General features: G+C 40.8%; 2 protein-coding genes across 2 annotated transcripts in view; one reads left to right on the top strand and one right to left on the bottom strand.

Moving 5' to 3' along the window:
* Positions 1–18773, top strand: part of col18a1a (collagen type XVIII alpha 1 chain a) — a 78035-nt gene extending 59262 nt beyond the window's left edge. The window contains exons 20-42 of the mRNA XM_056288867.1: positions 2276–2374; positions 3526–3561; positions 3938–4018; positions 4857–4889; positions 6008–6043; positions 6655–6714; positions 9046–9123; positions 9431–9466; positions 10003–10056; positions 10314–10385; positions 11214–11279; positions 11966–11996; positions 12433–12486; positions 12619–12653; positions 13443–13574; positions 14039–14198; positions 15092–15156; positions 15558–15686; positions 16132–16164; positions 16251–16601; positions 17403–17600; positions 17832–17947; positions 18205–18773. Of these exons, the coding sequence (XP_056144842.1) occupies positions 2276–2374; positions 3526–3561; positions 3938–4018; positions 4857–4889; positions 6008–6043; positions 6655–6714; positions 9046–9123; positions 9431–9466; positions 10003–10056; positions 10314–10385; positions 11214–11279; positions 11966–11996; positions 12433–12486; positions 12619–12653; positions 13443–13574; positions 14039–14198; positions 15092–15156; positions 15558–15686; positions 16132–16164; positions 16251–16601; positions 17403–17600; positions 17832–17947; positions 18205–18418 (2169 nt within the window). The 3' untranslated portion in view covers positions 18419–18773. The remainder of the gene's footprint in view (positions 1–2275; positions 2375–3525; positions 3562–3937; positions 4019–4856; positions 4890–6007; positions 6044–6654; positions 6715–9045; positions 9124–9430; positions 9467–10002; positions 10057–10313; positions 10386–11213; positions 11280–11965; positions 11997–12432; positions 12487–12618; positions 12654–13442; positions 13575–14038; positions 14199–15091; positions 15157–15557; positions 15687–16131; positions 16165–16250; positions 16602–17402; positions 17601–17831; positions 17948–18204) is intronic.
* A 6041-nt stretch (positions 18774–24814) lies between these two features.
* The window catches only part of LOC130120315 (GTPase IMAP family member 8-like), a 60042-nt gene continuing 57410 nt past the window's right edge, over positions 24815–27446 (bottom strand). Inside the window, exon 5 of the mRNA XM_056288866.1 lies at positions 24815–25794. Within this exon, the coding sequence (XP_056144841.1) occupies positions 24815–25794 (980 nt within the window). The remainder of the gene's footprint in view (positions 25795–27446) is intronic.

The raw sequence follows: 27446 nt of genomic DNA, 5'->3' as shown, positions 1-27446 counted from the left end.
CCAAAAAAAGGGCTAAACAACATAACGTCAGGCCAGGATGGAATGAATATGTAGCTGAACTGCATGTAGAGGCCAAAGAAGCTTTTAGAAACTGGGTCTTATCAGGAAAAGCTAGGCATGGCCCATAGTGTGAACACAAGAAACAGGCTAACGCTAGACTTTAATATGCTGTACGTTTTATTAAAAGAAATGAGCAGGCCATGAGGGCAAACTCCGTGGCCAAAAAGCTTCAGCAGAATAATGTCTATGACTTCTGGAAGGAAGTTAAGGTTATTAATAATAGTAAGATGCCCTTGCCATTCAGTATTGATGGGATTAATGGGCCTGAAAATATTGCTGAACTGTGGAGAAAACACTATAGAGACATGTTTAATTGCATAAAGAGTGATGAATTTAATGTTGGTGATGTCTCTAACAATGATGATGTGGTTATTAGACCCGATGAAGTGTGCTATGCCATTGAGAAGTTGTCAGTGAACAAAGCATGCGGCCTTGACCAAATAACAGCAGAACATCTGAAGTATGCTAACCACAGAATCTCAGTGTTACTGACTATGTGTTTTTCTGGATTGTTAATGCATGGCATCCTACTTGACTCTATGTTGTCTGTCTTACTAGTGCCAGTAATCAAAGACAAAACTGGTAAAATATCCAGCATAGACAATTATAAGCTAATTGCTCTGGCTAGCATACTTTCCAAAGTATTCGAACGAATTCTCTTGGATCGGCTTCAAGTATATATATCAACTACTGACAGTCAATTTGGCTTTAAAAATAAACACAGCACATATTTGTGCTTATATGCACTGAAGGAAGTTGTTAGTAAATATAGAAGACATAACACTACAGTATTTATCTGTTTTCTGGATGCATTAAAAGCTTTTGACCAAGTTAATCATGGTAATTTATTTGTTAAACTACAAGAGCGAGGGGTCCCCTCTTATTTGATAAGGATCTTGCATTTTTGGTTTTCATATCAAACCATGCAAGTCAGATGGGGTAAGAGTATATCTGCACCCTTCCCAGTGACCAATGGGGTCCGACATGGTGGAATACTGTCGCCTGTTCTCTTCAGTGTGTATATGGATGATCTCTCCAAAAAGTTAAAGGAGTGTAAGACTGGCTGTATGGTGGGGGATAGTCTTATTAACCATCTGATGTACGCTGATGACTTAGTCATACTGTCCCCTTATAGTGCTGGCTTACAGCAACTGCTCAGAGTCTGCTCAAGTTGTGGTGTGCAGCATGACATTAAATTTAACTCTAAAAAGAGTGTTGTCATGATTGCTAAAACTAAGGAGGATAAGAAGCAAAATTTTCCCTCATTCTTCTTGGCAGACCAAGCACTACTAAATGTGGTGAACAAAATGAGATATCTGGGTCACATCATCAGGAATGGTCTATGTGACGACGATGATGTGCAGCGCCAGTGTTGCAAACAGTATGCACAAGCCAATATGCTGGCATGCAAATTTCATGTGTACAGATGAGGTTAAAACTGCTGTTTTTAGGGCCTACTGTACTCCACTCTATATAGCCCACTTGTGATGCATTTAGGATCTTGCTCAAGCTTCCAAGATGGACAAGTGCAAGTCATGTGTTTGTGACTAGTAATGCTCCCACTTTTCATGCTGTGTTGAGGAATTTTATGTACAAATTTATATGTCGATTAATTGATTCAAAGAATGTAATTATAATGCTGTTAACGGCGCCTACACAAAGTGACACCAGGTACTCCTCTTGTTTCTGGAAACATTGGAACAAATGTCTGTATAGCTTTTAATCATTGTGGACTTGTGAGCTGCTGTTTTTAGCTATATTTTTGTGTTCTTGTCTTGTGTTGTATTTCTTTGTTGTTATCTTTAACATGGACCTACATTTATGTCTGAATAAAATAATATTTGTTGTTGTTGTTATTATTACTGGTGGCCACTGAGCAGCTCCAATGGGCCTTTGAAGGAATTAGAGCCTCGTTCAAGAGCAACAAACGAAGTGATTCTCTTTCACTCTTCTCTCTCTGGTTGCTTGGTTGTTCAGGGGATTTGAATCAGCAACATTTTGCAAATTGGTCATGAAACAGTTCATGTTCATCCTCAAGTTCACTAAACCCAAGTTAAGTTTGCATTCACTAGGAATTTGTCATTGTGCAATGCTCAACATAAACACAAGACTCAAGGACATTAGACAAATCTTAAAGTAGGAAGAAACTAAGAGTATCAAACAAATTGCTCATGTGCAAGGCGTTTCTTTACTGAAGATATGTTGAATGTTGCAGGGTAAGGCTGGTTTGCCGGGCATACCAGGCCAGAAGGGCAGTGAGGGGGCTCAAGGAAGAGATGGGCGACCAGGGTTGGATGGCCTCCCCGGACCACAGGTAAAATCTGCTTTACCCCTTTCATCCGGCTCTCAAACAGACAAAAATCAAGTAGCAATTGCAAGATAACTTTAGTATTTGTTTGAAGCCTCATGAGTACCAGTCCATACGGTTGTTTAAGTTACAATTCAGGTAGTTTCATATGAATTGACAGTTGGAAAAGTATGAGAAACTCATTTTTAAAGGCCTTTCACGCTCTTAAATCTAGACACAGTAGGTTGTCCGAGGAGGCAGACTTCACATTGTTCATCTTTGTAGGCTAAAATAAATGAAGTATTTTCAAATACTGCTTGATTCAAGACTTTCCTCAGGCTAACAAACTATGACGTGGGTGCCACGGTGGCCCAGTGGTTAGCACTGTTGCCTCACAGCAAGAAGGTCCTGGGTTCGAACCCCAGGCCATCCCAGGTCCTTTCTGTGTGGAGTTTACATGTTCTCCCCGTGTCTGCGTGGGTTTCCTCTGGATGCGCCGGTTTCCTCCCACCATCAAAAAGACATGCATGTTAGGGTTAATACTCCTGCCTGTGCCCCTGTGCAAGGCAATGGAAAGAAGAACTGGAGTTGGTCCCCGGGCACTGCAGCTGCCCACTGCTCTGAACACAGGAAATTGGGACAGACTGCAAAAAAAAAAGAAAAGAAAAAAGATGTATAATAAGTGCTTATTGTACATCTCTTATTTAATGTCTTTTCATGCCTTATGTAAAAGGACTTTGAATAGCTGTTGTGTATGAGATGCGCTTTACGAATAAGCTTCCCTCGCCCTGCCTTTATTGAGAGAGGTTTGTACTTTGGATAAGAAAAGATGTCCAAGGTCCTTTTTCTGAATGCAATACATTGACTTGTTAGCTTGTTCCGTGAAAAGAAGAAAAACATTTTGTATGATCCCATGGTTTTAGGTCTTGTTATTTTGCTGTGAAGAAGGCTACAGCTGAAAGAGTGTCGGGTTTTTTTTAAAGTTGGTCACATTTATAGAGAATTCAATCATGTTTTTTTTAATTTTTTTTTTAAGTTTACCTCTGGATCTCTGGAATGACCCAATGAATAAAAACCCTTTTAATTTCATCTAGGACGAGTGCTGGTTGGACTTTGTGGAGTGAATACAATATTCTGAAACACAGATCTAACTTTTTTTCCCCTCTTTCATTGAACAGGGACGAAAGGGTGAGGCAGGTGAAAGAGGAGAGCGGGTGAGTTTTGTTATCAGAAATACTCCTACAAATATTGCGAACGCTATGTCTGTGCAAAACAAGCTAAGAAGATACTGGAAATTGTAAAAGAAAACTCCTGTATCATTCACACACACATTTTAAGCACTGGTACCCTTTATGTATTTCAGAATGCCAAACTGAAAATTAGTTAGTCTTTGATTTAGAACTTTCCCACATTGTTGGTATACAAACAATTGTTTCTAAGACCTAAACAAGGCCATAATTTTGTTGGATTTAAAACTTTGTTTATTTGTATTGCATGGATTCAATGTGTGTGTGTGTGTGTGTGTGTGTGTGTGTGTCTGTGTGTCTGTGTGTGTGTGTGTGTGTGTGTGTGTGTGTGTGTTGTTATTAGGGTGAATCAGGCCGAGATGGAAATGGACTCCCGGGACCACCCGGCCCACCGGGACCTCCAGGGCAGATCATTGGTGGCAGTGTAAGAAACAAAATCCAAATTGGGAACGTGAGGGCTTGTCTAGCTTAGCTGTCCTGGCACGGTTGAAGGATAAAAGTCACCTCGAAAGGGCATGCAAGTAAACAATACACAAGTGTTATCGCCAGCGTTTGATACTTGTCCAATTATAAACTGAAATATTGAACTAGGGTGAGGGTTTTTTCGCAATATCAACCTAACAAGGGACATTGATGAGCAGTCTGAAATCAAAATGAGGCACTTTTATTTGCAGACTTTTTAACACATAACAAAGTAGTTTACTGCAGATAGTTGGCATAGTACTCTGAAGAGGTGGTGAAGATTGAAAATGACCATTGCTTGATCAACTGCATATTAGGACTTTAATGGCAGTAGTTATTTTTGTTATTTAGAAATGGAGAGATGCTACTTTCCCCAGATTGTTCCCTGTGCAGGTTGGCTAACTGGCTAACTTGAGCTGCTTGAGCTCTGTTGCTTGGGAAACAAAATGTTATATAAAACCCGCAGGCCTACCCATAATAAGAGGACAACAGTGACCGTAATTCCCAATTCTGACATCATAACCATTTTTTGACTTAATTGACAGGAACTCCTACATAGTATGAATGCAGGCATAAAACATTTGATTCATATCATAATATTTGTCATCAGTTTAAGGGGGCAGTTCAGATGTGTAATCTATACCGTTTTGTAATAGACATAATGATATTGTCCAGTGATAATGTTATTTTACACAGCCATAAGAGGTTCTAGTTTTTCATTAGTTTATTAATTAGTTACATAAAAAATGGATACAAGAGTTATTTGACATTTTAAATTCTTTCATTTGTGTCTCCTACAGTACGACAGCATCCAGGGAAGCACTGGGCCTGAGGTGTGTTTCACTTGAGTGATACAAATCAGAATATCAACAAATGCTATGATGCAAATTCATACATTTGGAATGAGTCATTAGTAATAGTGTACACTGCTTATGGTGTGCGATTGTAAAAACAGGGCTGCATAGGACCACATACAGGGTTGTGGTCAACCATAATCTGCAGCTCTTTGCCTTTAGTCATGTGAACTATTTGAAAAATGTTTATTGTGCATTAGTATACGAAAAAAAATTATGACCAGATGTCCATCAACTGCAACCAGTTGAGGTACCACAGAGAGACCCCCGCCATAAAAAAAAAACCATTAAATTTCTAATGACAGCCTTACACTTTAAAAAAGAAGAAAGAAAAGGCTTTCTTTATTGGAAAAAGGGAATCATTGTTTTTTTCCAGTTTTTGAGAACATGACTTGCTGCATTTAATAACCATCCTCTCCTATGGCTGCCACCTGTTTCCACTGTGATATGTTATTAATGTCAACGTTTTACCTTTCACCTACACTGAGTGAAAGCTACATTTATACTTAAACCTACACTTAAGAAATACCTCTGACATGCCGATCTGTACCTATATGAAGGTGCGATGTGTAATATTTCTGCTTTTCTCGAAGCATCACATGACATGTACAGCAGGGGTTTCCCAAGGGTAGTGATTGAAAAAAGGGCAACTCAGGTCTCCCTCGACTTCTCAAAAAGAAAAAAAAAAGGCGCCATAGGTTTTTGTTTGTTTGAAGGCCCGTTTGATGAGATGCCAAGCCACATAGCCAGTTCATGTTTTTGATGTTGGGATTCACATTGCTGAATGATTAGCATGCAAGTCGAAATTGAACATTGCGATTTTGAGTTGTTTCAGCATGGTTGTGGGTGCAGACTCTCAGATCCAGTGTTTTGTGGCTGTTAATGCAGTTACCTCTAATATACACCAACATTATAGAGTAGAACAAATATGTCTGTATCCAGGGCCCACACAAATTCTATCTTTCTAATGGATGTTTTTCAGTGCTTACATAGATTATGCTAGAGAATACAGTCATGAAATTTGGAATGAGAAAATGTCTTATTATGTTGAGATATTGCTTGTGCTTTGATTCATTATAACTTTGTTTCCTGTACAGGGCAGACCCGGTTTACCCGGTCAAGCTGGATTCCCTGTAAGTCTGGCTCTTTTTAATTTCTTGAATAACAAATCAGTATTATCAACTACGTGTATCATAAACATATTTTAACTGCAACTTTTTTAATCTTTAGTTTGAAAATCTGTCAAGTTTTAATGGCTGTTGGTTCTGTATTATAAAAGATCCACTGCACGCATAACACCTCACATAGTTGACGTCCTAGAAGCCAAACAGGTCCACATACATCTGTAAGAAGGGTCCTCTGCACATCGGGTCAATGCAACATTAATTTCTTCCTAATACCCACCACACCCCCAGATGCCCAACAGTGACTATGGCATCCCAACACCACACCCCACCATCTATAGCCTATCATTGCACTACACAGACAATGCACCAACTTTCTGACCAGCATATAGTAGTTGACATTATCTCATACTAAATGCAGTTTACACACTAAGCATCTGAGATACAACAGACCAACCAAATGACTGGTCATAGTGTAATGAAATGATCCAGTCATAAAATGTATCATAGTAAGTGATAAGTGGCTACATATTTGTTTGAGTTGACCTACTTTCTGCTTTGTCCACTCTCATAATTGCCAGTCTTAGTTTCAGAAAATATTTTTTTCTGTGTTCTGCCAGGGCCCCATTGGACCAAAGGGTGACAGAGGAGAACCAGGTCCCTCAGGGTACGGAGTAAAGGTAGTGAAGATTCCTGTCCTTTCTTTGCTGTTAATACTTCTTTACTGTCAACTAGCGTTCTTTTGATGTTTTTTGTCTATTTTTTCATTTATTCATTCTTTGTGCACTTCGGTGCTAGATGGGAAAGAGTTTCAAACCTACGCAATAAATAGTAGAGCCCGAAGTCAGTCACAAAAAAATATTTGACAGTAAATTTGACATTTCCCGGACTATAAGTTTCTGTTCTTTTTTTACTCATCTGGGTGGTCCTTATATTCCAAAGCAACTTACACAATGTAATTTTGTCAGACGAGTACACAGCATGCGACACGGTGGTGCAGTGGTTAGCGCAATCAACCTCACAGCAAGAAGGTCCTGGGTTCGAACCCCAGGGTTGTCCAACCTTGGGGGTCATCCCAGGTCCTCCTCTGTGTGGAGATGCATGTTCTCCTCGTATCTGCGTGGGTTTCCTCTGGGTGCTCAGGGTTCCCCCCCACAGTCCAAAGACATGCAGATCAGGTGAATCGGCCGTACTAAATTGTCTCTAGGTGTGAATGTGTCAGCCCGGTGATGGTCTGGCAGCCTGCCCAGGGTGTCTCCCCACCTGCCACCCAATGACTGCTGGGATAGGCTCCAGCATCCCCGCAACCTGAATTCAGATAAGCGGCTTGGATAATGGATGGATGAATGAAATACACAGCATTTCAACTAAGGCCACTAGACGGGACTATTTGATCTTGTGACTCAGTTGAAAATACTGTACCACCCATAGAAATTGAATGAGAGGAGAACGGACACTGAACTGTTGGCCGTAGTCATTTGAGTAGTTCAAAAGAAAATGGTGATTGTTGGTAGCTGTTATGGTGACAACACACATCAGTGGGGTGTAAATGTTCATACTACTCCACTGCTTGTTTGGTCATTACTACAAAACCTCACTTCAGTGAGGCTGCGACTTAAAAAAAAAAGGAAAAAAAAGACCGCAACTTGCCGCAAGTCGATTTGTATGGACGTTAACCTGCTATAACAGTCACAGTTACTTGCAATGGCAGCGGTAAAAATGGCTTCCAATCTGACCATCCTGCTATGTTGATTTGAATTGGAATGTCCGTTCTACTCATTCAAACTCTATGGTACCACCATATAAATTCGACTTATACACCAAGGCGACTTACATATATTTTTGTTTTTGTTTTTTTTCTTAACACATTTTTTGCTGAGTGTGATTTATACTCCGGTGTGACTTGTACTGCGGGAAATACGGTACTTAATATGGACTACTACACTGTAATCTGATTGACCCAAAGTGATAAAATCAGGGAATTACAGCAATAAAACTAGAAGCCACTAACAACAGTTCCACTGATTCAATGCCATTAAACATTTGTGTCACTGCATTGAGGTACTATGTGAACAACATGGGGGCAGGTATTTTGAATCGCTACTATGCTGCATTTTTGACCCAAAAATGGATCATGGCTGAAAAACAAATTTCAGGAGCAGGAGCTGTCAAGAGATGCCTTTTACGTTGCCACTAACACGTTATTGATGATGCTGAATTCATGCTTCACTTCTCACATTATGACTGACCTTTGAGTGTGTCAACATTTTTACAGTTCTGTGACAATAACTCAATGTGTCGTCTCGTGGAAAAGTCAAGAAGCTCATGCTACATAATTTCCATCAGTCCACTTTGCTCAATCTTGCAACTTAAGAAAGAAAATATAACATGATTAATTTTGCAGATATTTTATAGACTGATAGTGGAAAGTGGAATGTCATTTAAGTATAATTATTGAACATCTGTTATCACAATATCTTTGCACAAAATGATGCAGGGGCTCTTTCATTCCATGACAAAGTGTGAGTAAAGTCATTTTCCAGAACGTGCGTCCCAATTTCTCGTGGTGTAGCTCACTGCGTAGTCTGTCACGTTGCTGCTGTTGACACATTGTCTAACACTGAGAGTCAAGGTGTGTAAGTGAATTTAAAAAAAAATATTAATGTGACTCGAGCGGATTTTAGGAACTTATCAAAAATGAACTAATTTAGATGCGACAGTATTGATTTTGACTGAGAAGAGAGCCTTTTAAGTCTCAACCAATATTGCCCCCAAGTGGCTGTTTTCCATTTTAGTACATCACCCCTCAGATAATTGTTGATGCTTGGGGTAAACCATCCATCTCTAAAAATAAGTATTTTATCAAAATTCATACAGCCAGCCGCTCATACATGTACAACATTCAACTGCAAAATCTGTTGTTTTTTTTTCTTTGCATTTGTTTGTAACTCACTGACTGTTCAAATGCCACCAGTGACTCCTGTGTCTCATTGGTGCCATGTTGTGTTCAGGGTGAGAAGGGTGAACCAGGCTTGGTGATTGGACCAGATGGAAATCCTCTGTATATTGGACAGCTAAGTGGTCAGAAGGTGGGCCACTCTGCTCTTGACTTCTCACCTCTCTTCTTTTTGACTGATGCTGCTGTTGTGTTGCATATTGCTGTTGTTGTTTTTGTTGTGCCCTTTACTTTGTTTTTTTTCTGTATGCATTCTTACAGTCATATGATTAATGTCACTGTTTTATTGTATATTGCTGATGCTTTTTCTTTGTTATTTAAATGTTTGTGTAAAAGTGCATTGTGACTAATGTGGAAGTTCTCTGCAAACACCACTTGAAAATTAATTTTCATTCATTTATCCTGTATGATGGATTAATTATTACGACCTTTACATGTAGGGAGACAGAGGACCTCCAGGCCCCGTTGGACCTCCTGTAAGTGATTAAATGTTAAAATGTAAATGCTTTCAAAACTTAACCCAGTATTCACAGAAAGTTGAATCAGTTCATCTGGACACAATGTTTATTGAGAGACAAACATTTCATTACTCATCTAAGTGACCTCTTCAGTCTAAACTGACTGCAGGTATCCTCACCCTTATAAACAATACAGTGGCATAGCGACCGGATTGTTGACCGTATTGACTCTATTCAGTTGAGACTGAAGAGGTCACTTAGATGAGTGATGAAATGTTTCTCTCTCAATAAACATTGTGTCCAGATGCACTGATTCACCTTTCTTTGATTTTCTGGATTATTGAGCATGCATAAAGAAATTAACCCAATGTTAAACACAATTCTAAGTCACAAAAAATGCAATTGTGAAACATAAAGTCTGGATTCATTGTTTATCCCTTTTCTAAGGTAACGCTGTCCAATCCTTAGTTCCCACTATATTGTGATTTTGACAACTGTGAATTCAGGGAGTAGTTGTTTTCTCACATGTTTTGTTTAACAACTCTTCTGTATAGGGTCATTATGGGCCTCCAGGGTTAAAGGGTGAAATTGGCATGCCTGGAAGACCTGTAAGTACTCTTAAGCTGCACGGGGAGATGGAATATGCATCATTTTAAAGTTCAAGTGGTTATACTGTTATAATTAACTCAACTTTATTTTCAAACGTTCCATGAAAACATTATTTCTTAATATAGGTAAATATGCATATAATGTGTGACATACTGAATTTACAAACTGACATTTTACCACCTTGAAGTTATCAGTCTTTTATTAACCATTTAGTTGACATGGTTTGAAAAACTTATCACCATCTTTCTGCTTTTAGGGCCGTCCTGGTGTAAATGGTTACAAGGGTGAGAAAGGAGAGCCAAACACTGGTGAAGGCTATGGTTATCCAGTAAGTATTGTCATTACTTCACTGAGCTGAAAATAGCAATTATCAAATGCATTAGCGACATATATGTAGATATAGTAGAATATTTACTTAAAGATACTCATTTCCAAATGACATATTAACATGATGCCACAACCACTATCAAAAAGGATTGGTTGAATAAGTAAACCTTATATGGTTTACTTTTTACAAACAATGGCCAATTCGGGCGTCCAGGCAGTGTAACGGTCTGATCCGTTGCCTACCAACACGTGGATCGCCGGTTCAAATCCCCGTGTTACCTCCAGCCTGGTCGGACATCCTTACAGACACAATTGGCCCTGTCTGTGGGTATGTGTCCTGGTCGTTGCACTAGCAGCTCTTCTGGTTGGTCGGGGCGCCTGTTCAGTGGGGAGGGGGAACTGTGGGGAATGGCGGGATCCTCCCATGAGCTGCGTCCCCCTGATGAAACTCCTCACTGTCAGGTGAAAAGAAGCAGCTGACGACTCCACATGTATCGGAGGAAGCATGTGATAGTCTGCAGACCTCCCTGGGTCAGCAGAGGGGGTAGAGCAGTGACCAGGACAGCTCGGAAGAGTGGGGTAATTGGCATTGGGGAGAAAAAGGGGGGGGGCATTGGCCAATTCAATGACAATCTTAAGTATTTGTATTTTTGAAAAACTGAGGATTAAATATTAGACACTTTTCTTTCCCAAATAAATAATTGTGACGTCAGCCTGTAGCCATCAGCCTGCGACTCATCAAGTCAACATTTCAGTTATTGGTGACATCAGAGTCATGCAGTAAATAATCTCTATTAACACATCTCGTTGGTAACTTTGTTGCAACCAGGGACCCCCAGGTCTACCCGGTCCACCAGGACCCCCTGGGCCAGCTGTTTCTCTAAATCGCTTCAATGTAAGTACAGGGGACCATAAACCTTCTACGTATTGACGTCAGTGAGTGACTGATCCACTTCTACGTTGTGACAGTATGTGGACATGTTTAGTGCCAACTGATAGTACTTTAATGGAGATATTTTAATATGTTCATTGAAGTGCTCCCAGCATTCTCAATGTAATTGTTCATCATGCATCTTTTCTGCTTCAGCAATGCGCTTGTAGATTTCACATCTACCTGTTGTTAACTTCATAAATGATGTCTACCATGTTTCTCTATCAACTAGCTTCAATGCCATTCTTGGTAGAATCTAGTGGCAAAAAAGGGGACCCTTTCAGAATGATATCACACAGTTCTGCTGAGAGGTGGGGTCACACTGCAATTAAGTGTGGCTTTTACAGTGAGAGTATGCTCTATAAGAAACTTGAATTATTTTGGACGTGTTGAAGGATGGGGAGTTAACACTAGCCACCAGACAAGTGGATTAATTTTACTACTTAAAAAGGCTCTTAGAATGGTAACCTACCATTATTTAGAGATGGTGCTAAAGACTAAAAAGCTGATTGGCTCGAAAAAACATGTTGCAGCCTATAAACAATCAATTCAAAAAAGACAATTTCCTTCCCTTGTGGATTGTGCTGAAAATGCCCTTTCTCAGAATTGCTTTTCTTTTTTTCCCTCTTTTTTCTTTCATCTGTTCTTAGCGCTATGATGATATCCCAAGAAATCATGCAGGTATGCATTCCAACAAACACACACACATGCAAACATGCAGACCCAGTTACACAAACACACTGAGAAAGAGACCTTGTTTTTTTAACGTTGATACTAAATATACTTGATTAGAACTTCTCAAAGAGAAGAATTCAAACTGAGAAATTAGCTTCCGTGACGTAATAATCGAGAAAGATTTAAACCTTAAGATTTAAGGTTTAAACTCTTTGAAGAGATTAACAGTACTATCTCGGTTTCAGTTTGATCCAGATATCTGACTTTAAAGAGGATAGACCATCTATTCTAAAGAGATTAGACTGCCAACTCTTATAAGATTTAAATTATTTATTAATGAAATATATGAGTGCTGGGAGACATCTCTGTTAAAAGTGTGAACAGTTTTGCATGAGCTGTGCTGTATGTAATTCTGTATTGTTTGGGGTACAACCTTTTCCAGCAGTTAAAGGAGAAAAAGGTGATCGTGGTGAGCGTGGACTTCCAGGAATACCAGGTATGCAAATGAAATATGAACAGTACCTACGCTGCCAACGTTAACTTTGAGTACACCTTTTGCTGAGATGTATGGGGCTGGTGTGTCTAGATTTATCGACACCATTTGAAATTATTTTTTATTCCTCTGTAGGGGCAGCCTCTAACATTGACATTTACACACTTAAGGTAAGAATTTAGTAGAGCTTGAAAGTTCTTGAAATGGCTCCTACGCTAACTCAGTTAACACCAGTGTTAAACAGACGTGGATTTCGGACACACTTCATAAAGTCTGAGCTTGTCGACTCGCTGTTGGTTCCTTTCTACTCAAGCAGATGAGTGCATACTGTGCATTGTCAAAGGCCATACCATTTTTCAAATGAACTGACTGTATTTCTATTGTACTTCCCTATTCTGACAACACAGAGCGCTTTATGTGAAATGACTGCATCACGTTACAATGTGGGTGGCCCCAGTGGGAATTGAACCCTCAATTCATGGCAGTATCGATGCCATGCTTATGGTATAAGCTGCCATAACACCGGGTGCTTCACCAACTAAGCCAGGAATATAAATTGAATATGAATAGTGCTGAAAGAAACGTGCATTTGGAGAAATATGCGTTTCCCCAAATATAAATTGAAAAAGCATTCAGACAGTCATGTTAAAATTTGTAATATTGTGGTGGTCTAGAAACCTGCTTAGATTGCTGAATCATTTATCTACATGAATAAGATAATTTCCTATGGATCTGCTACCGGTTTATCTCCTTACTTCATTGTGGTTGGAATCACAGTGTTTGAATAAATCTCTTCCTCACAAACCCAGAGTGTGAAATCGTTATAATTAAATTCTGCATATAAATTCTGAGCTAATCAACTCTCCACCATCGTAACCCAGTGATTTTGTTTTATGGATGCCAGACAAGCTGGAGGTGAATAATTTATGGCCGTGTTAAAATCAGCCTGTTGTCAACAGAATGAACTGAAGGGAGAGCGTGGAGATGCGGGTGTGAAAGGAGAGAAGGGAGAGCCAGGTGGTGGATATTATGATCCCCGCTTTGGAGGAGTGCAAGGTCCACCAGGGCCTCCTGGCAACCCAGGCCTGCCGGTAAGTACTACTAGACAGAGAACAAAATAGCATCATTATATGTATATGTACATGTATAAACAGCTACAATTGATACAGTGAAAGAGGTCCCAAAATTGAGAGGGTCCACATCTGATCACATTGTCAAGATGGCTAGAAAATGTGGCAGTGACCTTGCATGTAAGGGGTATAAAAGAAACTAACATTATGTCACCGAATGTCATACATGAATATTGATCATTATTACTAAGGTTGGTTATTTGGACTCAGTGGTCTTGTGTTTGTCATATCAGGTTTAAGACAACCAAAAGAGTTACTAACAACAACGCTGCATCATAGCAAATGGTTATGATCTGTACTGTTCTGTTGTTTGTATTTTTTTTCTAGTCTCACATCAGTGGTTTCTATAGTTTGTCTTCTGTAGCTAATAGATGACATATTCTCCATTATTTCACTAATCTTCATTCATCTGTCTTCTCTGTCAGGGTCCAAAGGGAGACTCCATTATTGGTCCTTCTGGACCTCAAGGACCACCAGGGGCACCTGGGATTGGATACGATGGACGTCCAGGGCCACCTGGCCAACCTGGACCTCCCGGACCCCCGGGGTCCCCCTCACTGCCAGGGGCCTACAGACCCAATCACCGTAAGCGGACATTTTGCCGTCCCTTGATCAAATATTTTGAACATGTCGATCCTTCTGCTGAAATACTCTAAAGGTTTTGCGTGGCTGTATAGTTTTCCTTCACTTATGAAACATGCTAGGTAAAATGTGGCAAGTCATCTTCATCAAAAGTGAATGAACAGTGATCTCTTCTCTTTCAACATCTACCACTGAGGTGGCCTTAAACCAGCACTTGACTGGGGGTGTCCGGGTAGCATAGCGGTCTATTCCGTTGCCTACCAACATGGGGATCGCTGGTTAGAATCCCCATGTTACCTCCAGCTTGGTTGGGCGTTCCTACAGACACAATTGGCTGTGTCTGCGGGTGGGAAGCTGGATGTGGGTATGTGTCCTGGTTGCTACACTAGCGCCTCCTCTGGTCAGTTGGGGTGGCTGTTCGGGGTGGGGGGAACTGGGGGGAATAGCGTGATTCTCCCACGTGCTACATCCCCCTGGTGAAACTCCTCACTGTCAGGTGAAAAGAAGTGGCTGGTGACTCCACATGTATCGGAAGAGGCATGTGGCAATCTGCAGCCCTCCCGGGATCAGCAGAGGGGGTGGAACAGCGACCGAGACAGCTCAGCGTGTGGGGTGATTGGCCAGGTACAATTGGGGAGAAAAAGGGGGGAAAATCCCACAAAAAAAAGCCATCACTTGACTCCTCACTGCTGCTGTAGAGCTGCTAAGTGGCCGACACTTTAAAAAAAAAAGAAGCTGTGGTCATGCTGGGACCTTGCCTAGAAGGGAAGTTTTGTAATTGTATGAATGTGTAGCAGAGGTGGTACACATTCAACATGTACAGCTGGGGGGGGGGGCGGCCCTAGCAATAAACAAAGGTGAAAAAATAACCACCAGTTCTTTGTTTACATATACAGCCATCAGCATTCCTGGACCTCCGGGTCCCCCTGGCCCTCCTGGAGCCACTGGTCATTCCTCTGGGGTAGGTGACGTCTGTGCACTGAAATGCCCTTTTTATGGACTTTGATATACTTTTATTTGTTGGTTAATTTCCTCAACTTACAGCACAGATAGTAGTATTTTGAAAATGTTAATTGTCATCAGCCATTTCAAGTCATTTAAATATTTATTTGACTGATTTGGCATTTGCTGTTGCATTTACAGCAAATACTATTGTAATTTCCTCAGGCTGTGTCTGATATTTTCATCAGGAAATGCATGCAGGTCAGAAGTACTGATCAGTGGTTCCAACACCAATCTGTTATCATAGGGGAAACTTTTTTTCCCCTTCAGCAAAAGACACTCGTCACATGTGATATGTGACAACTGGCTATACAAATAAAATTGGCTTGACTTGACTTGACATGCATTTGTTTTCCCCAGGTGACAGTTCTGAGGTCTTATGACACCATGATCGCGACTGCCAGACGCCAGGCAGAGGGCAGCCTCATCTACATCATGGACAAAGCGGACCTCTATTTAAGAGTGCGCGGTGGAGTCCGGCAAGTCATGGTACAGTGATGGATTACACTTTCACTTAGGAAATGGACATGATGTAACTGATTGGGGAGAATTTCAAACAGAATTTACATACACACACATTTTAGAGACTCCTTAATCTCTTAGTTTAGATGATGTGAATTAAGATATTAGATAGGTGTGTGGATTCTTTATTGTCCTTCTTGAGGAAATTTGTTGCCACGCATGCAATTTCACTTCCATACATGTCCATAGATGTACACATCCATACACTCACACATGGGTACACAGGTACAACTACAAACTGTATACATACTTACATGACATTCAGTGGAACATGGGTACATAGATTTGGACTTTCAGGGGAGGTATGTTGTTTGGAGCTGCTGCGGCAGATGGGAGGAAACTACTGCCAAAGCAGGCAGGACAGAGACAATATTAACATTTGCCTTTTTTTTTTTTTTTCATTCTCACACAGCTTGGAGAGTACAATCCCTTCTACAGAGACCAGGTAAGTTAGAATGTATGGCAGCTTTCATGGTGCGTGCACTCATTTTGCAATTTCATCATCTGGTCTTTTTGTTTTTCCATTGAAAGGACAATGAGGTAGCAGAGGTTCAGCCTCCTCCGGTGATTATCTACACCCAGTCCCAAGATCAGTCCCACAACAATGGAGCTGGCCATTACTCCCAGGGGGGCGCCGCCACTCACCCCATTGAGCCCCCACCTTACCAACCTGTAGAAATCCCAAGGAGGGAGCCGGTCAACCCTGATCCCAGATACCCGCCACAGTACAACCCCAGATTCCAAGACCCAAGGTACACAGGTCAGACAGATGGGCGATTGAACCCCTCACAGCCTGAGAACCGCTACCCTGTCACTCCCCAGCGCCGACCCAACCTGCCCGAACCTCAGCCCGCAGGCCATGTGCACGCATCAGGGCCAGGAGTAAGTGTTTCAGACTGATCCTTGAATAAGGCTGTCACTCATCTTGTCAACTTTGATAACTTTTTTCTTAATCTGAATTTAATGTTTGTATATTCCTTTATAAGTAGAGCTAATACACAACTTCAAAAACGCATGTCATTATTAACAAATTAAAGCTGGTGATATCTTTGATCCTTGAAAAGGAAACAATCACAATTTCTGACATCTATTATATGGGATGTGTTGTAGAGAGAACACTCCATTAGCAGCCATGATACAGAGCAGTCTTCTGTGTGTTTCTGAAATGCCACTGAAATTGTGTCCGCCAGTAATGCCCCTTGCAGACAATCCATGAATTGCCATCTTTATACGGCATTTGATGGCATTTCTCCAACAGCCAGCAGCTGTATGTAGCACTGTTAATTGCATTTTCTTATACACTGTAGCTTATTTCGATGTTGCCCACTGAAGTTAGCAGCAAACCAGGAAGTTACGGTTGTAGGTTTCACATTTACAGATTGACAATCCAGTTTTCTGCAAAATTTCGGACACACAGCGCTGTTCAGTATTGTGGCTGCTAATGGAGTATTATCCGTACAACATATGTATAGAGATAATTTTGAGTTTAATATGTCATGTAAATTGTAGCCTGCTCCATATATGTTTATCAAAACTTACCCTCACATTGCTCACAACAGTTAAAAACTATTACTATAGCTACTATTACTATTACGATTTAATATTACTATCACTATTACTAATGATAGAGAGAAGAACAAAAGAAAGCTGTTATTTAACATAAAATTGTGTCCTCTTCCTCAGCTTCATCTCATTGCCCTTAATGCACCTCAAACTGGTAACATGCGAGGAATTCGCGGTGCAGACTTCCTGTGCTTCCAGCAGGCCCGTGCACTGGGTCTGAAGGGTACCTTCAGAGCTTTCCTGTCCTCCAAGCTTCAAGACCTCTACAGCATCGTCCGCAAATCAGACAGAGATAGCCTCCCCATTTTAAATCTCAAGGTGAGCTACAACTGCTGGGAACGTTGAGCCATTACCAAGTCCTATCCCGTCTCTGCAGCCAACAGCGGTCAAACACTTTGTGAATACATACACGGTGATAAATAAAATTCTCATAGGAGTATTGTTTGCGTGGTATGAGACTTAAAAACCGCGTCTGTCCTATTTCTATCACTGATTCACCAGAAAGATTTACGGAAAACAAGAAAATAAACCATTTTCTTTTCCATACAGGATCAAGTGTTGTTTAGCAGCTGGGAGTCGCTCTTCAGTGTAAGCGGAAGCAAAATGAGGGATAATGCACCAATCTACTCATTTGATGGTAGAGATATCCTCAGGGACAGTGCATGGTAAGGTTTTGGTTAAAAAAAAAACAGAGCATTTCACTTAATGCAGCCTCTACACTGTGGGATAAACACTTAGCTTTTTTTGTGTGAGCCTGATTCATATCATATTAGCATACTATCATAATCACAGTTTGAATTTCCCTGCAACTGTGCAAGATGAATATATAACTCTGACCTTTGGGAGGGAGGCGGTTGTGGGTACCTCAGGAGGTTGCACCGCTCTGACCACTTTGTTTCTTTCCATTTTTTTTTCTCTCCAGGCCAGAGAAAATGGTCTGGCATGGTTCAAGTAGCAAGGGCCACCGGCAGACAGACAACTACTGTGAGACATGGCGGGCAGGTGACCGAGCTGTGACGGGCCTGGCATCACCGCTGCAGAGCGGCCAGCTCTTACAGCAAAGCCCCAGTAGCTGTTCCAGCTCCTACATAGTCCTCTGTATCGAAAACAGCTACATCACACACTCCAAAAAATAAATCCTGTCCATTCTAGTTTTGTTTTGTTGCCCCCCCCCCCACTTTTTGTCCTAGTGAGACATGATTCGAAATTTCCAAGCAGGCGTGTGTAATAATTGCCCTGTGATAATAATTTGCCCTGTCAAAGTGCGGCATCCAATGAACTGGGCCTGTGGCTCTTCGCCTGACAAAGACACTTCCCCGATTTTCCGTAAACGCCAAAGAGATGGGCCAAACAGACCAGAGGGCTGTTGGTCACTGTTCTCTGGGGCATTGGCACATATTTTTCTCTAAGGAGTGGAACAAGAGAGGAGGAGATAAATGTGTTTTCAAATTGTATTCATTTTTTTTTATTCTGTATATTATATGTTTGTTGTTTGTGGTTTATATATATATATATATATATATATTTTTTTTTTTTTTTCCAATGTTACTGCATCATGAACTTTTCCAAATCTGGTATAGCCATTCTGCTTTTTTCTTTTTTCAATTTTAGCTAATCATCGGTAATTTTCCGCATTTGTTTCAATTTTCATGTAAGAGTTGTGGGCTACTATGGGGGTGCAACAAGCTTTTAAAGACTATTTTAAAAAGATTAAAGAAGAAGACATATTTATTTTTGAATGAAGTTATGCACGGGCGTAAGATTTGATTTGGAAAAGTGAAAAGTAATAATGCGCCCTCATCAATATTGTAGGCAGCACAGAACATTTTGACCTTTTACAAGAGACGACTAGAAACTGTGCTGATTCTGTTTCCTTACAAAGGAGGGCTTTGCAAAATACATAAACAGACCCCTTATTTCTACTGTATTGTATGTATAATGCTTCAGATATGTAAATGTGATTAAGAGTATGAGTGCATTCAGGATCAGTCTGCCTGAATCCAGTTTTTCCATTTTACCTCACAAATGTAGAAGTGGTTTCCCTGTTGATATAAACTCAAAAAAAGAAGGAAAAAAAATCACCTCCTAGATTCTAGCTGCAAGATTGCTTGTGAGTGAAATTGAACATTTTGAATACAATTTGAACACCTTTTTGCCAGAAGAATATGTTCTTTGTAAAAAAAAAAAAAAATCCTATCAGTGGGGTAAGCTAAAAATGGTCAAATCCATACTAATCTCTGTTAGAGTGACTGTTGACAGGGTGTTTGAAAGAGTAAAACCAGTTGTGTGTTGTAGAGGTGGTTTGCGGTAGCCTTGTGTCAAATTTCAGAGACTAAGTTGGCTCCGGTGCTACTGAACGCCTTGACTTGAACCTGTGGACATCCATTTTTATAACAGTGTGCCAGCGCTGTAACATTTCTCCCAGGCACTGAATAAGCGTTTGTGTCGTTCATCCCCGACACTGATGAAATACTGAGCTCTGCTGTATTGGAGGGAACATGTACTACTTCCCCCGTATTTTACGTTTCACTATAGTTCCCCTTGTTTACCAAGCTGATTCCCATTTCAAACAGGTTTGGCGAAGACCTGTGATATCAATGTCACCATGACACCTTTCAGCCCCAGCAGCCTTGTCCATCTCAGCTGTTTAATGGCCTGCTCAATGGGATCCAGCTGGCTGGCCTTGACTGCACCACCCTCACGCAAGTCAATATCCAGAATGACAGTAAAAGATGCGGCGAGGTGGCTCGGCCCGACAGATCTCAATTACACAGGCCCCCAGCCTGTGTAATTGTCACTGCTCAGTGTGTATATGATGGTCAGCAATAGAATACTGTCAACCTCCGTACAATTTGTATGCAATCCAAAAACATCCATCCTAAGTAGCATTTAATCTATAACAGAGTCATACAAAGCAACAAAAAACAAAAAAAAACTTACTAAATCTGACCGCAACAGATCATTTCACTTGATTCAATTCCAAACCTTTTTTTTTTTTAAATAAAGAGCCATTTCTTGATATAAGATTTTGTTCATGCATTCTCTCATTACCCATTTAATCCAGTTAAGGGTCACAGGTATGGACGGTTTTTGCGGTGCCAAATGCTACATCGGTTCAGTTCAGCCAACTACAAAATCACAACTGAGCATGCTCAGTGCGGTGGATTGATCTTGTTGTTTGCATGATGCACTTGGTTCTTCGAAGAGCGCCATGCAGATTATTACGACTAAAACCACAAGCGTGGTTCCTCAGATCAAACTGCACCATTTTGATAAATGCTGCTGCAGTAATGATCTTGCACATCAAGAGACAATTCATGCAATATATATATATATATATATATATATAATTTATTTTTTTACTTTGACTTCATGAGGGCAGAATTGCGCACTGTTTAGGTTTAGTCAACTATTTTTGGCATTAAGAGGAAATTAAGATAAAAACGGCTAATAGAAGTAAAGTGGCTTTAAAAAGGAAACTGAGTTAGCTCATCAGTCATTGGCGATGGCTCACGAAATCCCTTTAAATCTCCACCCTTATGTCTCAAGATATTAATCAATTAAGAGGATTAATAGGAATTATTCCAAGTTGGCCCAATTTGGAAGACTGTTTAAAAGGACACGCCACCCACACTAAAAGAAAACAAACACCAAGCAAATCTGTGAGTATTTTGAGTTGGTCATAGTGGAGGATGTGTTTGTAAACTCCCAAATTTACACAACTAAGGAAGTCGAAGCAGACAAACTTATATTGTCATGCAACTGCTGACCACAAAGTGAGGTTATCATACGGCAATGTCGACAGTGGCTGTTTATGTACCTGCCTTAAGGTAACAGAAAATGAAACGAATTTTTTATGAGCGCCATATTCCTTTCAGACTCAAACCAATTTATTTTCTGTTTCCAACCTCAAGTCTCAGGTGTCAAAGCAAAGTTTGGACAGTAATTAAAATTCAGACGAAATTTATGATGCACAGCTGCAGCTTGAATTTGTCCTTTTTCAAGAGGAAGAGAAAATGTGGAGAACAGCAACTCGACCTATCCTCACATTCCTTAAAAAATGTCCCTACAACACCAATCCCGCAAAGTACCAGTAGTTATGATCCAGCCGTATATTGGACATGAGCATGCAATATGTCTTCATGAGAGTGTGTTATGCGTTATGGTATTACTGGAGTGAATCAGCATTTATTAATATAACAAACCAAATCTTACAATATGCCCTGCAAATTGATTTGATCAGTCCCCAAGCGTATGATGCTAAAATATCTTTACTCTGCTATTAGATATGCAGACGAACCCCTGATGTTTCAACATTATATATTGAAATGTCACTATTTGACATTTTTATAGTTTAGTAGTAGTAGACCTTTATTTGTCCCCTAGGGGCAATTGGTTCTTCTGCAAGTAGCAATAAAAACCAACACAGGGCGAGACACACAAGACAAAAACCACACACACATAACCACACATAAATTTTAAAAAACCAACATGTAAATACAGGAGTAAAAGGTGAACACATGAAGAACAAACGTCACAATATTAGTGGGGGGGGATACAGGTATGGATGGATGTGCTGATGCTACCTGTACTTAACAGAGCTGCGCAGTGACAGAATGAAAGAGAATGTGTACCTATTAGTTAGTTTTGGCTGATGGTTGTCTGAGGCAGGAACCAGAGGGCAGGAACTTATATTCTACATGCAGGGTGGCGGGTACTGTCACATATAATGGATTCTGTTTTCTTTAACTACTGTTTGTTGTACAGCTCAGATAGACTTTTCTGATGAGTGCCAATAATTTTGCAGCTGATTTTCATCACCCTTGTTAATGAGTCTTTCTGTTTGAGGTGGAGAGATGCATACCAGCAGATGAAAGAAAAAGTGAAAACTGACCTAGTAAAAGATTTATAAAACAATGTCATCGGGGATCTGTCAACCTGGAACTTGGCTAGCTCCCTTGGACAAAAAAAAAAAAGTTGCTGGCTTTTCTTACTGAGCATATCTGTGTTCCTGTAAAAGGTCATATTATTGTCAATTATAATGCCCAAATACTTAATACTCAACAGTCACAACATCTTGTTTGTTAATTGTACTTTTTGCAGGAGTTGGATGGTGACATGTGAAATCAAAGCACACATCCTTGGTTTTTGTTGCATTCAACTCTAAAAAGGCTTCTTTACACCGATTCGAAAATAGTTTAAAACAGGACCTTGAGACATTTTAGCATTGCTCAGCAGGCTCACGAGAACTGTATTGTCTACAAACTTCACAATGTGATGGTTGTCAAACTCACTACAACAGTCATTGGTGTACATGATATATAAGAGAGGAGACTATTACCAGTTTAGACAGTCCAGACAGATGTTCATTTACTCTGACTCTGAGTCCTGTGAGTGAGGAAGTCCAAAATCCAGCCCACAATGTTAAGAGTCCAACCCAAAGTGCTCTGTGAGCTTCTGCACCAGCAGGTGGGGCTGTATCGTGTTGAAAGCAGATGACATTTTCCTACCCTCTAGCGCTTGTATGTGAAGTTGTGTAGAGTTATAGTAGCGTACTGCACCCCCGTTGGTTCAATATGCAAGTTGTAGGGGGTCAAGGAGATGTTAAGTTTTACCCAGTTGTTCTTTTTATTTATCAGTTTTTCAAATGACTCCATAACTAATGAGGTCAGGGCAACTGGTCTGTAGTCAGTCATTCGGAGTCTGGAGTTGTTATTTTTGGTAATGGCAACCAGGGCCACCCATAAGGGGGGAGTGGCACAGCTATAGTCAAGCTCATCCTAAATGTGAACTGACTAAACAAATTGATTTTAAATATATTATAAGGATTGCGTTCAGTAAGACAAGGTAGATGGCTGTATAAGAGGCAAAGGTGAAGCCATCAGGTAAGAAATTGTATTTTCTACTGAGAAATGTGTGAAGTGTAGCAATCTTTTTTAACTTTGTTAAGCGTCTCAAAAAGATATTATGGCGTGCACAAGGGCGTCAGAACGGGGGGGGGCGGAGGGGACAAGTCCCCTTCAATGTGGGGGGGGGCGAAAAAGTCCCCCCAATAAACAAGAACATCCACTACTAGATATATGCATAAATATATCAAACATTGGAATATACACTCTGTATGTGCAAGCATTCACGTCATTCCCATCCCATAATATGTAAAAAGTATTAGTTATTAACAACAACAACAACAACAACCCCCCCCTCCTCCATGTCTTTGGTACTGTCGGCGGCCTGCTGAGACGTACTGCGGTGACGTGGCAGTGGCACTCAACTTTTCAAGGCAGCGGCGGTGAATCCGCCTCTGTTCGTCATCACTCACAGGTTCGTAAATTCCCTCACAAAGTGTACTTATCCGTTTTTACAAGATACAAATGTCGTTTTGATTAAACCTAAGGTTGAAACATATGTATTTAATTAAGTAAATTTATTTTTGCTAACTCCTGTCAATGCTAGTCAATGAGAGGGAAGGCTAACTTGAGCTAGCAGAGACGTTGTGACGGTCACACGCAAATAAATTCTAAAGGTTATAACGTTAAACGGAACGGGCTACATTAACCTTATTGTGAATACAATGTTTTATATAGCATTTTCATTCTTTTCAGAGTACTGTGTTTTGGTAGTTTGGTGACTTCATAATGTGTTGGGTAAGCTGTTGGGTAACTTTGCTAGCTAGTTAACCTTAATATGAGAAATGAAAACGTTGCATACAGAACAGCAATGTGACCTTACAAGGCTGTTCAGCATTCACAGTATGCGTCACAGGCAGGGCAGGTTAAATGCATATTTTATTGCACTTTGTTGCATATTGCTTTCTTGCACTGTTCTATACTCTTGATTATCGATAGGTACAATCTTCCAGCGGAGGCCATATCCTATGGTCATGAAACATGTTTTTCTTTGCTGAAAAGTGTTGTAAAATGGCAGTTTAAAACAGTTTTTTTAAAATATATTTTCTGGGGGAGCATGGCCCCAGACCTCCCTACAAGGTTTTGCCCCCCCTCCCCATATAAAACTCTCTCCTACGCCCTTGTGTGTGTGTGTGTGTGTGCACGCACGCGCGCGCTATGCACCCCCCATTACTAAGTCTCTCTCAGTTTACATGTATGTGTTTAATAGGAGAAAGAGAGCACACGCATGTGTTGATATGAGTAAAGCAGGGTTTGGTTTTTTTTCGGGGGGGGGGTCCCAGGCCCCATTCACTGGACCTTTTCAGGGGCCCAGCCATTTCTATGGACAGGCCTGATGGGAACTATTGTAGGTTGTTTCCATAAATTAGGAACTCTGCCGATAGAATGACAGATTTGAGTTTGATAAATGTTATACATGTGTCTACCAACACACAATGGATGCATTACATTATTTACAATAACAGCAACAAGGAAACCTCTAATAAGATACAATGTGCCTTGGATTGTAGGTAAAATCTATCTTGATAACAATATCGAATACTCTCTCAAACTCAGCAAAATGAAGTGAAGATGAATGATCAATGTATAACCCCACATTTGAGAGTTTGGATGGGGATACATTGCTTATTGTACAATGCATTTCTTCTTCAGGGCTTTCACTGCAGATAGAGAAATAAGCCCAATTAAAGCCCCAATAGCTCCACCCACACCTGCCCCCACCACCATACATACCGGACCCCCAATAGTTGATGCAGCAGTTCCAATAGCAACACCTGCCTCTGCACCAGCGACAATTAAACCCGTTTCAATAAATTTGTTTTTCTTCTCAGCCTTATCGCGTGCCTGCAAGTTGTTTTTTTCATATCGCTCCTTGAGCTTGGCGAGCTCCGCTTCTCGCTGCTGAGCGTTATAAGTGGCCATTAGTCTCTCTTTTTCTCTGAGCATTTGCTGTTTGTTCTCACTTTTATTTCTCATTGTTTCTTCTTGGATTACTCTCTCGGCCTCTCTGAACAAGTCGTTTGTGTAGAATTGGCCCCTATTGTTCGCCACCATCCTGTTTACCTTCTGAAGCAGCACATTAACCTGGCCCCTGTCTCTGTTTTTGTTGTCAAAGACATGATAGTTGTTCGAACATTTGGCAACCAAATGGCTAAGTTGCCGGCTTTCTCTATAAAAACGTTCAATTGGGGTGCCTTCGAGTTTGTCACCATGAGTGAAGAGAACCATTGAGTACTTGCCAGCTTGGTCGCCAAACACAAGCTGAAGGATTTCCACAGTTTTCTGCTCTTCCTCTGTGAATTTGTCAAGCTGGATTACGATTAGGAAGATGTGAGGACCAGGGGCTGAGAGAGAGATACATCTTTTGAGCTCTTGAATCACCTGAGTTTCCTTGTACTTGGTGTCAAAAATGCCAGGCGTGTCAATGACAGATAGCCTCCGTCCAGTCACAACTCCTCTTGACTTTGAACACTTTGACGTCACGGAAGATGGAGAAAAGCGTGATTCAAAGGCGTTTTGGCCCAAAATGGTGTTCCCCGATGCACTCTTTCCAGATCCCGTCTTTCCAATCAGCACAATCCGAATTTCATTGTCTAGCTGAAAATCTTAGAAAATAATATCAATATTAAAAATCAGGTAAATTTTGTTGATTTTAGTGGTTTGTTGTCACCTGGGAGCAGAATAATCAGAATCAGAATACTTTATTCATCCCTGGGGGGAAATTGGGTATAGTAATTGGGTATAATAATATAATTGGGTGGAATAGTGTCTCATTTTCAGTATTCCATATTTTTTTTCTGCTTGTCTGTAATATGATTACTATGACTGTCCATGATAAACTATTCCAGTAAATGCTATTGCTATTTGCAGTGGGCAGGATTAACATGATTTTAAATTAGAGGTGAGGTATTAATTGAAGAAAAAAAAACAGTTTTAATCAAATATTGAGTTATAAAATAAGTTGTGACAAGATTTTGATTCATTGTGAAATTCTGTGTAGTGATATAAAGATATTTTAAAATGAGAAAATTGGAATTTAAGTGATGTGTTCCTAACTAATAAACTACTACTACTACTACTACTTTTGGCTGTTCCCGTTAGGGGTCGCCACAGTGGATCATCTGTTTCCATTTCTTCCTATCCTCTGCATCTTCTTCTGTCACGCCAGTCACCTGCATGTCTTCCCTCACCACATCCATAAACTTCCTCTTTGGCCTTCTTCTTTTCCTCTTCCCTGGCAGCATCCTTCCCAGCATCTCTCCTCCACACATGTCCAAACCATCTCAATCTTGCCTCTCTTGCTTTGTGTCCAAACCATCCAACCTGAGCCGTCCCTCTAGTATACTCGTTCCTAATCCTTTCCTTCTTCGTCACTCCCAATGAAAATCTTAGCATCTTCAACTCTGCCTCCTCCAGCTCCACCTCCTCTCTTTTCGTCAGTGCCACCGTCTCCAAACCATATAACATAACTGGTCCCACTACCATCTTGTAAACCTTCCCTTTCACTCTTGTTGGTACCCTTCTGTCGCAAATCACTCCTGACACACTTCTCCACCCACTCCAACCTGCCTGGACTCTTCTTAACCTCTCTTCTGCATTCACCATTACTTTGAACAGTTGACCCCAAGTATTTAAACTCATCCACCTCCGTCACCTCTACTCCTTGCATCCTCACCACTCTGTTGTCCTCCCTCTCGTTCACACACATGTATTCTGTCTTGCTCCTTCTGACTTTCATTCCTCTTCCCTCCAGTGCATACCTCCACCTCTCCAGGCTCTCCTCAACCTTCTCCCTACTCTCACTACAGATCACAATGTCATCTGCTAACATCATAGTCCACGGAGACTCCTGCCTGATCTCGTCCGTCAACCTGTCCATTACCACTGCAAACAAGAAAGGGCTCAGAGCCGATTCTTGATGTAATCTCACCTCCATCTTGAACCCATCTGTCATTCCTACCGCACACCTCACCACTGTCATACTGCCCTTATACATATCCTGCATCACTCCTACATACTTCTTTGCCACTCCCAACTTCCTCGTACAATACCACACCTCCTCACTCGGCACCCTGTCGTATGCTTTCTCTAAATCCACAAAGAAACAATGTAACTCCTTCTGGCCTTCTCTATACTTCTCTATCAACATGCTCAAAGCAAACATCGCATCTGTGGTGCTCTTTTGTGACATGAAACCATATTGCTGCTCGCTAATCATCACCTCTTTTTTTTAACCTAGCTTCTATTACTCTTTCCC

The sequence above is a fragment of the Lampris incognitus genome, chromosome 11, assembly GCF_029633865.1.
Source record: "Lampris incognitus isolate fLamInc1 chromosome 11, fLamInc1.hap2, whole genome shotgun sequence".
Classification (NCBI taxonomy): domain Eukaryota; kingdom Metazoa; phylum Chordata; class Actinopteri; order Lampriformes; family Lampridae; genus Lampris; species Lampris incognitus.
The sequence above is the reverse complement of the archived record's forward strand: the minus strand, read 5'-3'. Positions and strand labels throughout refer to the sequence as shown.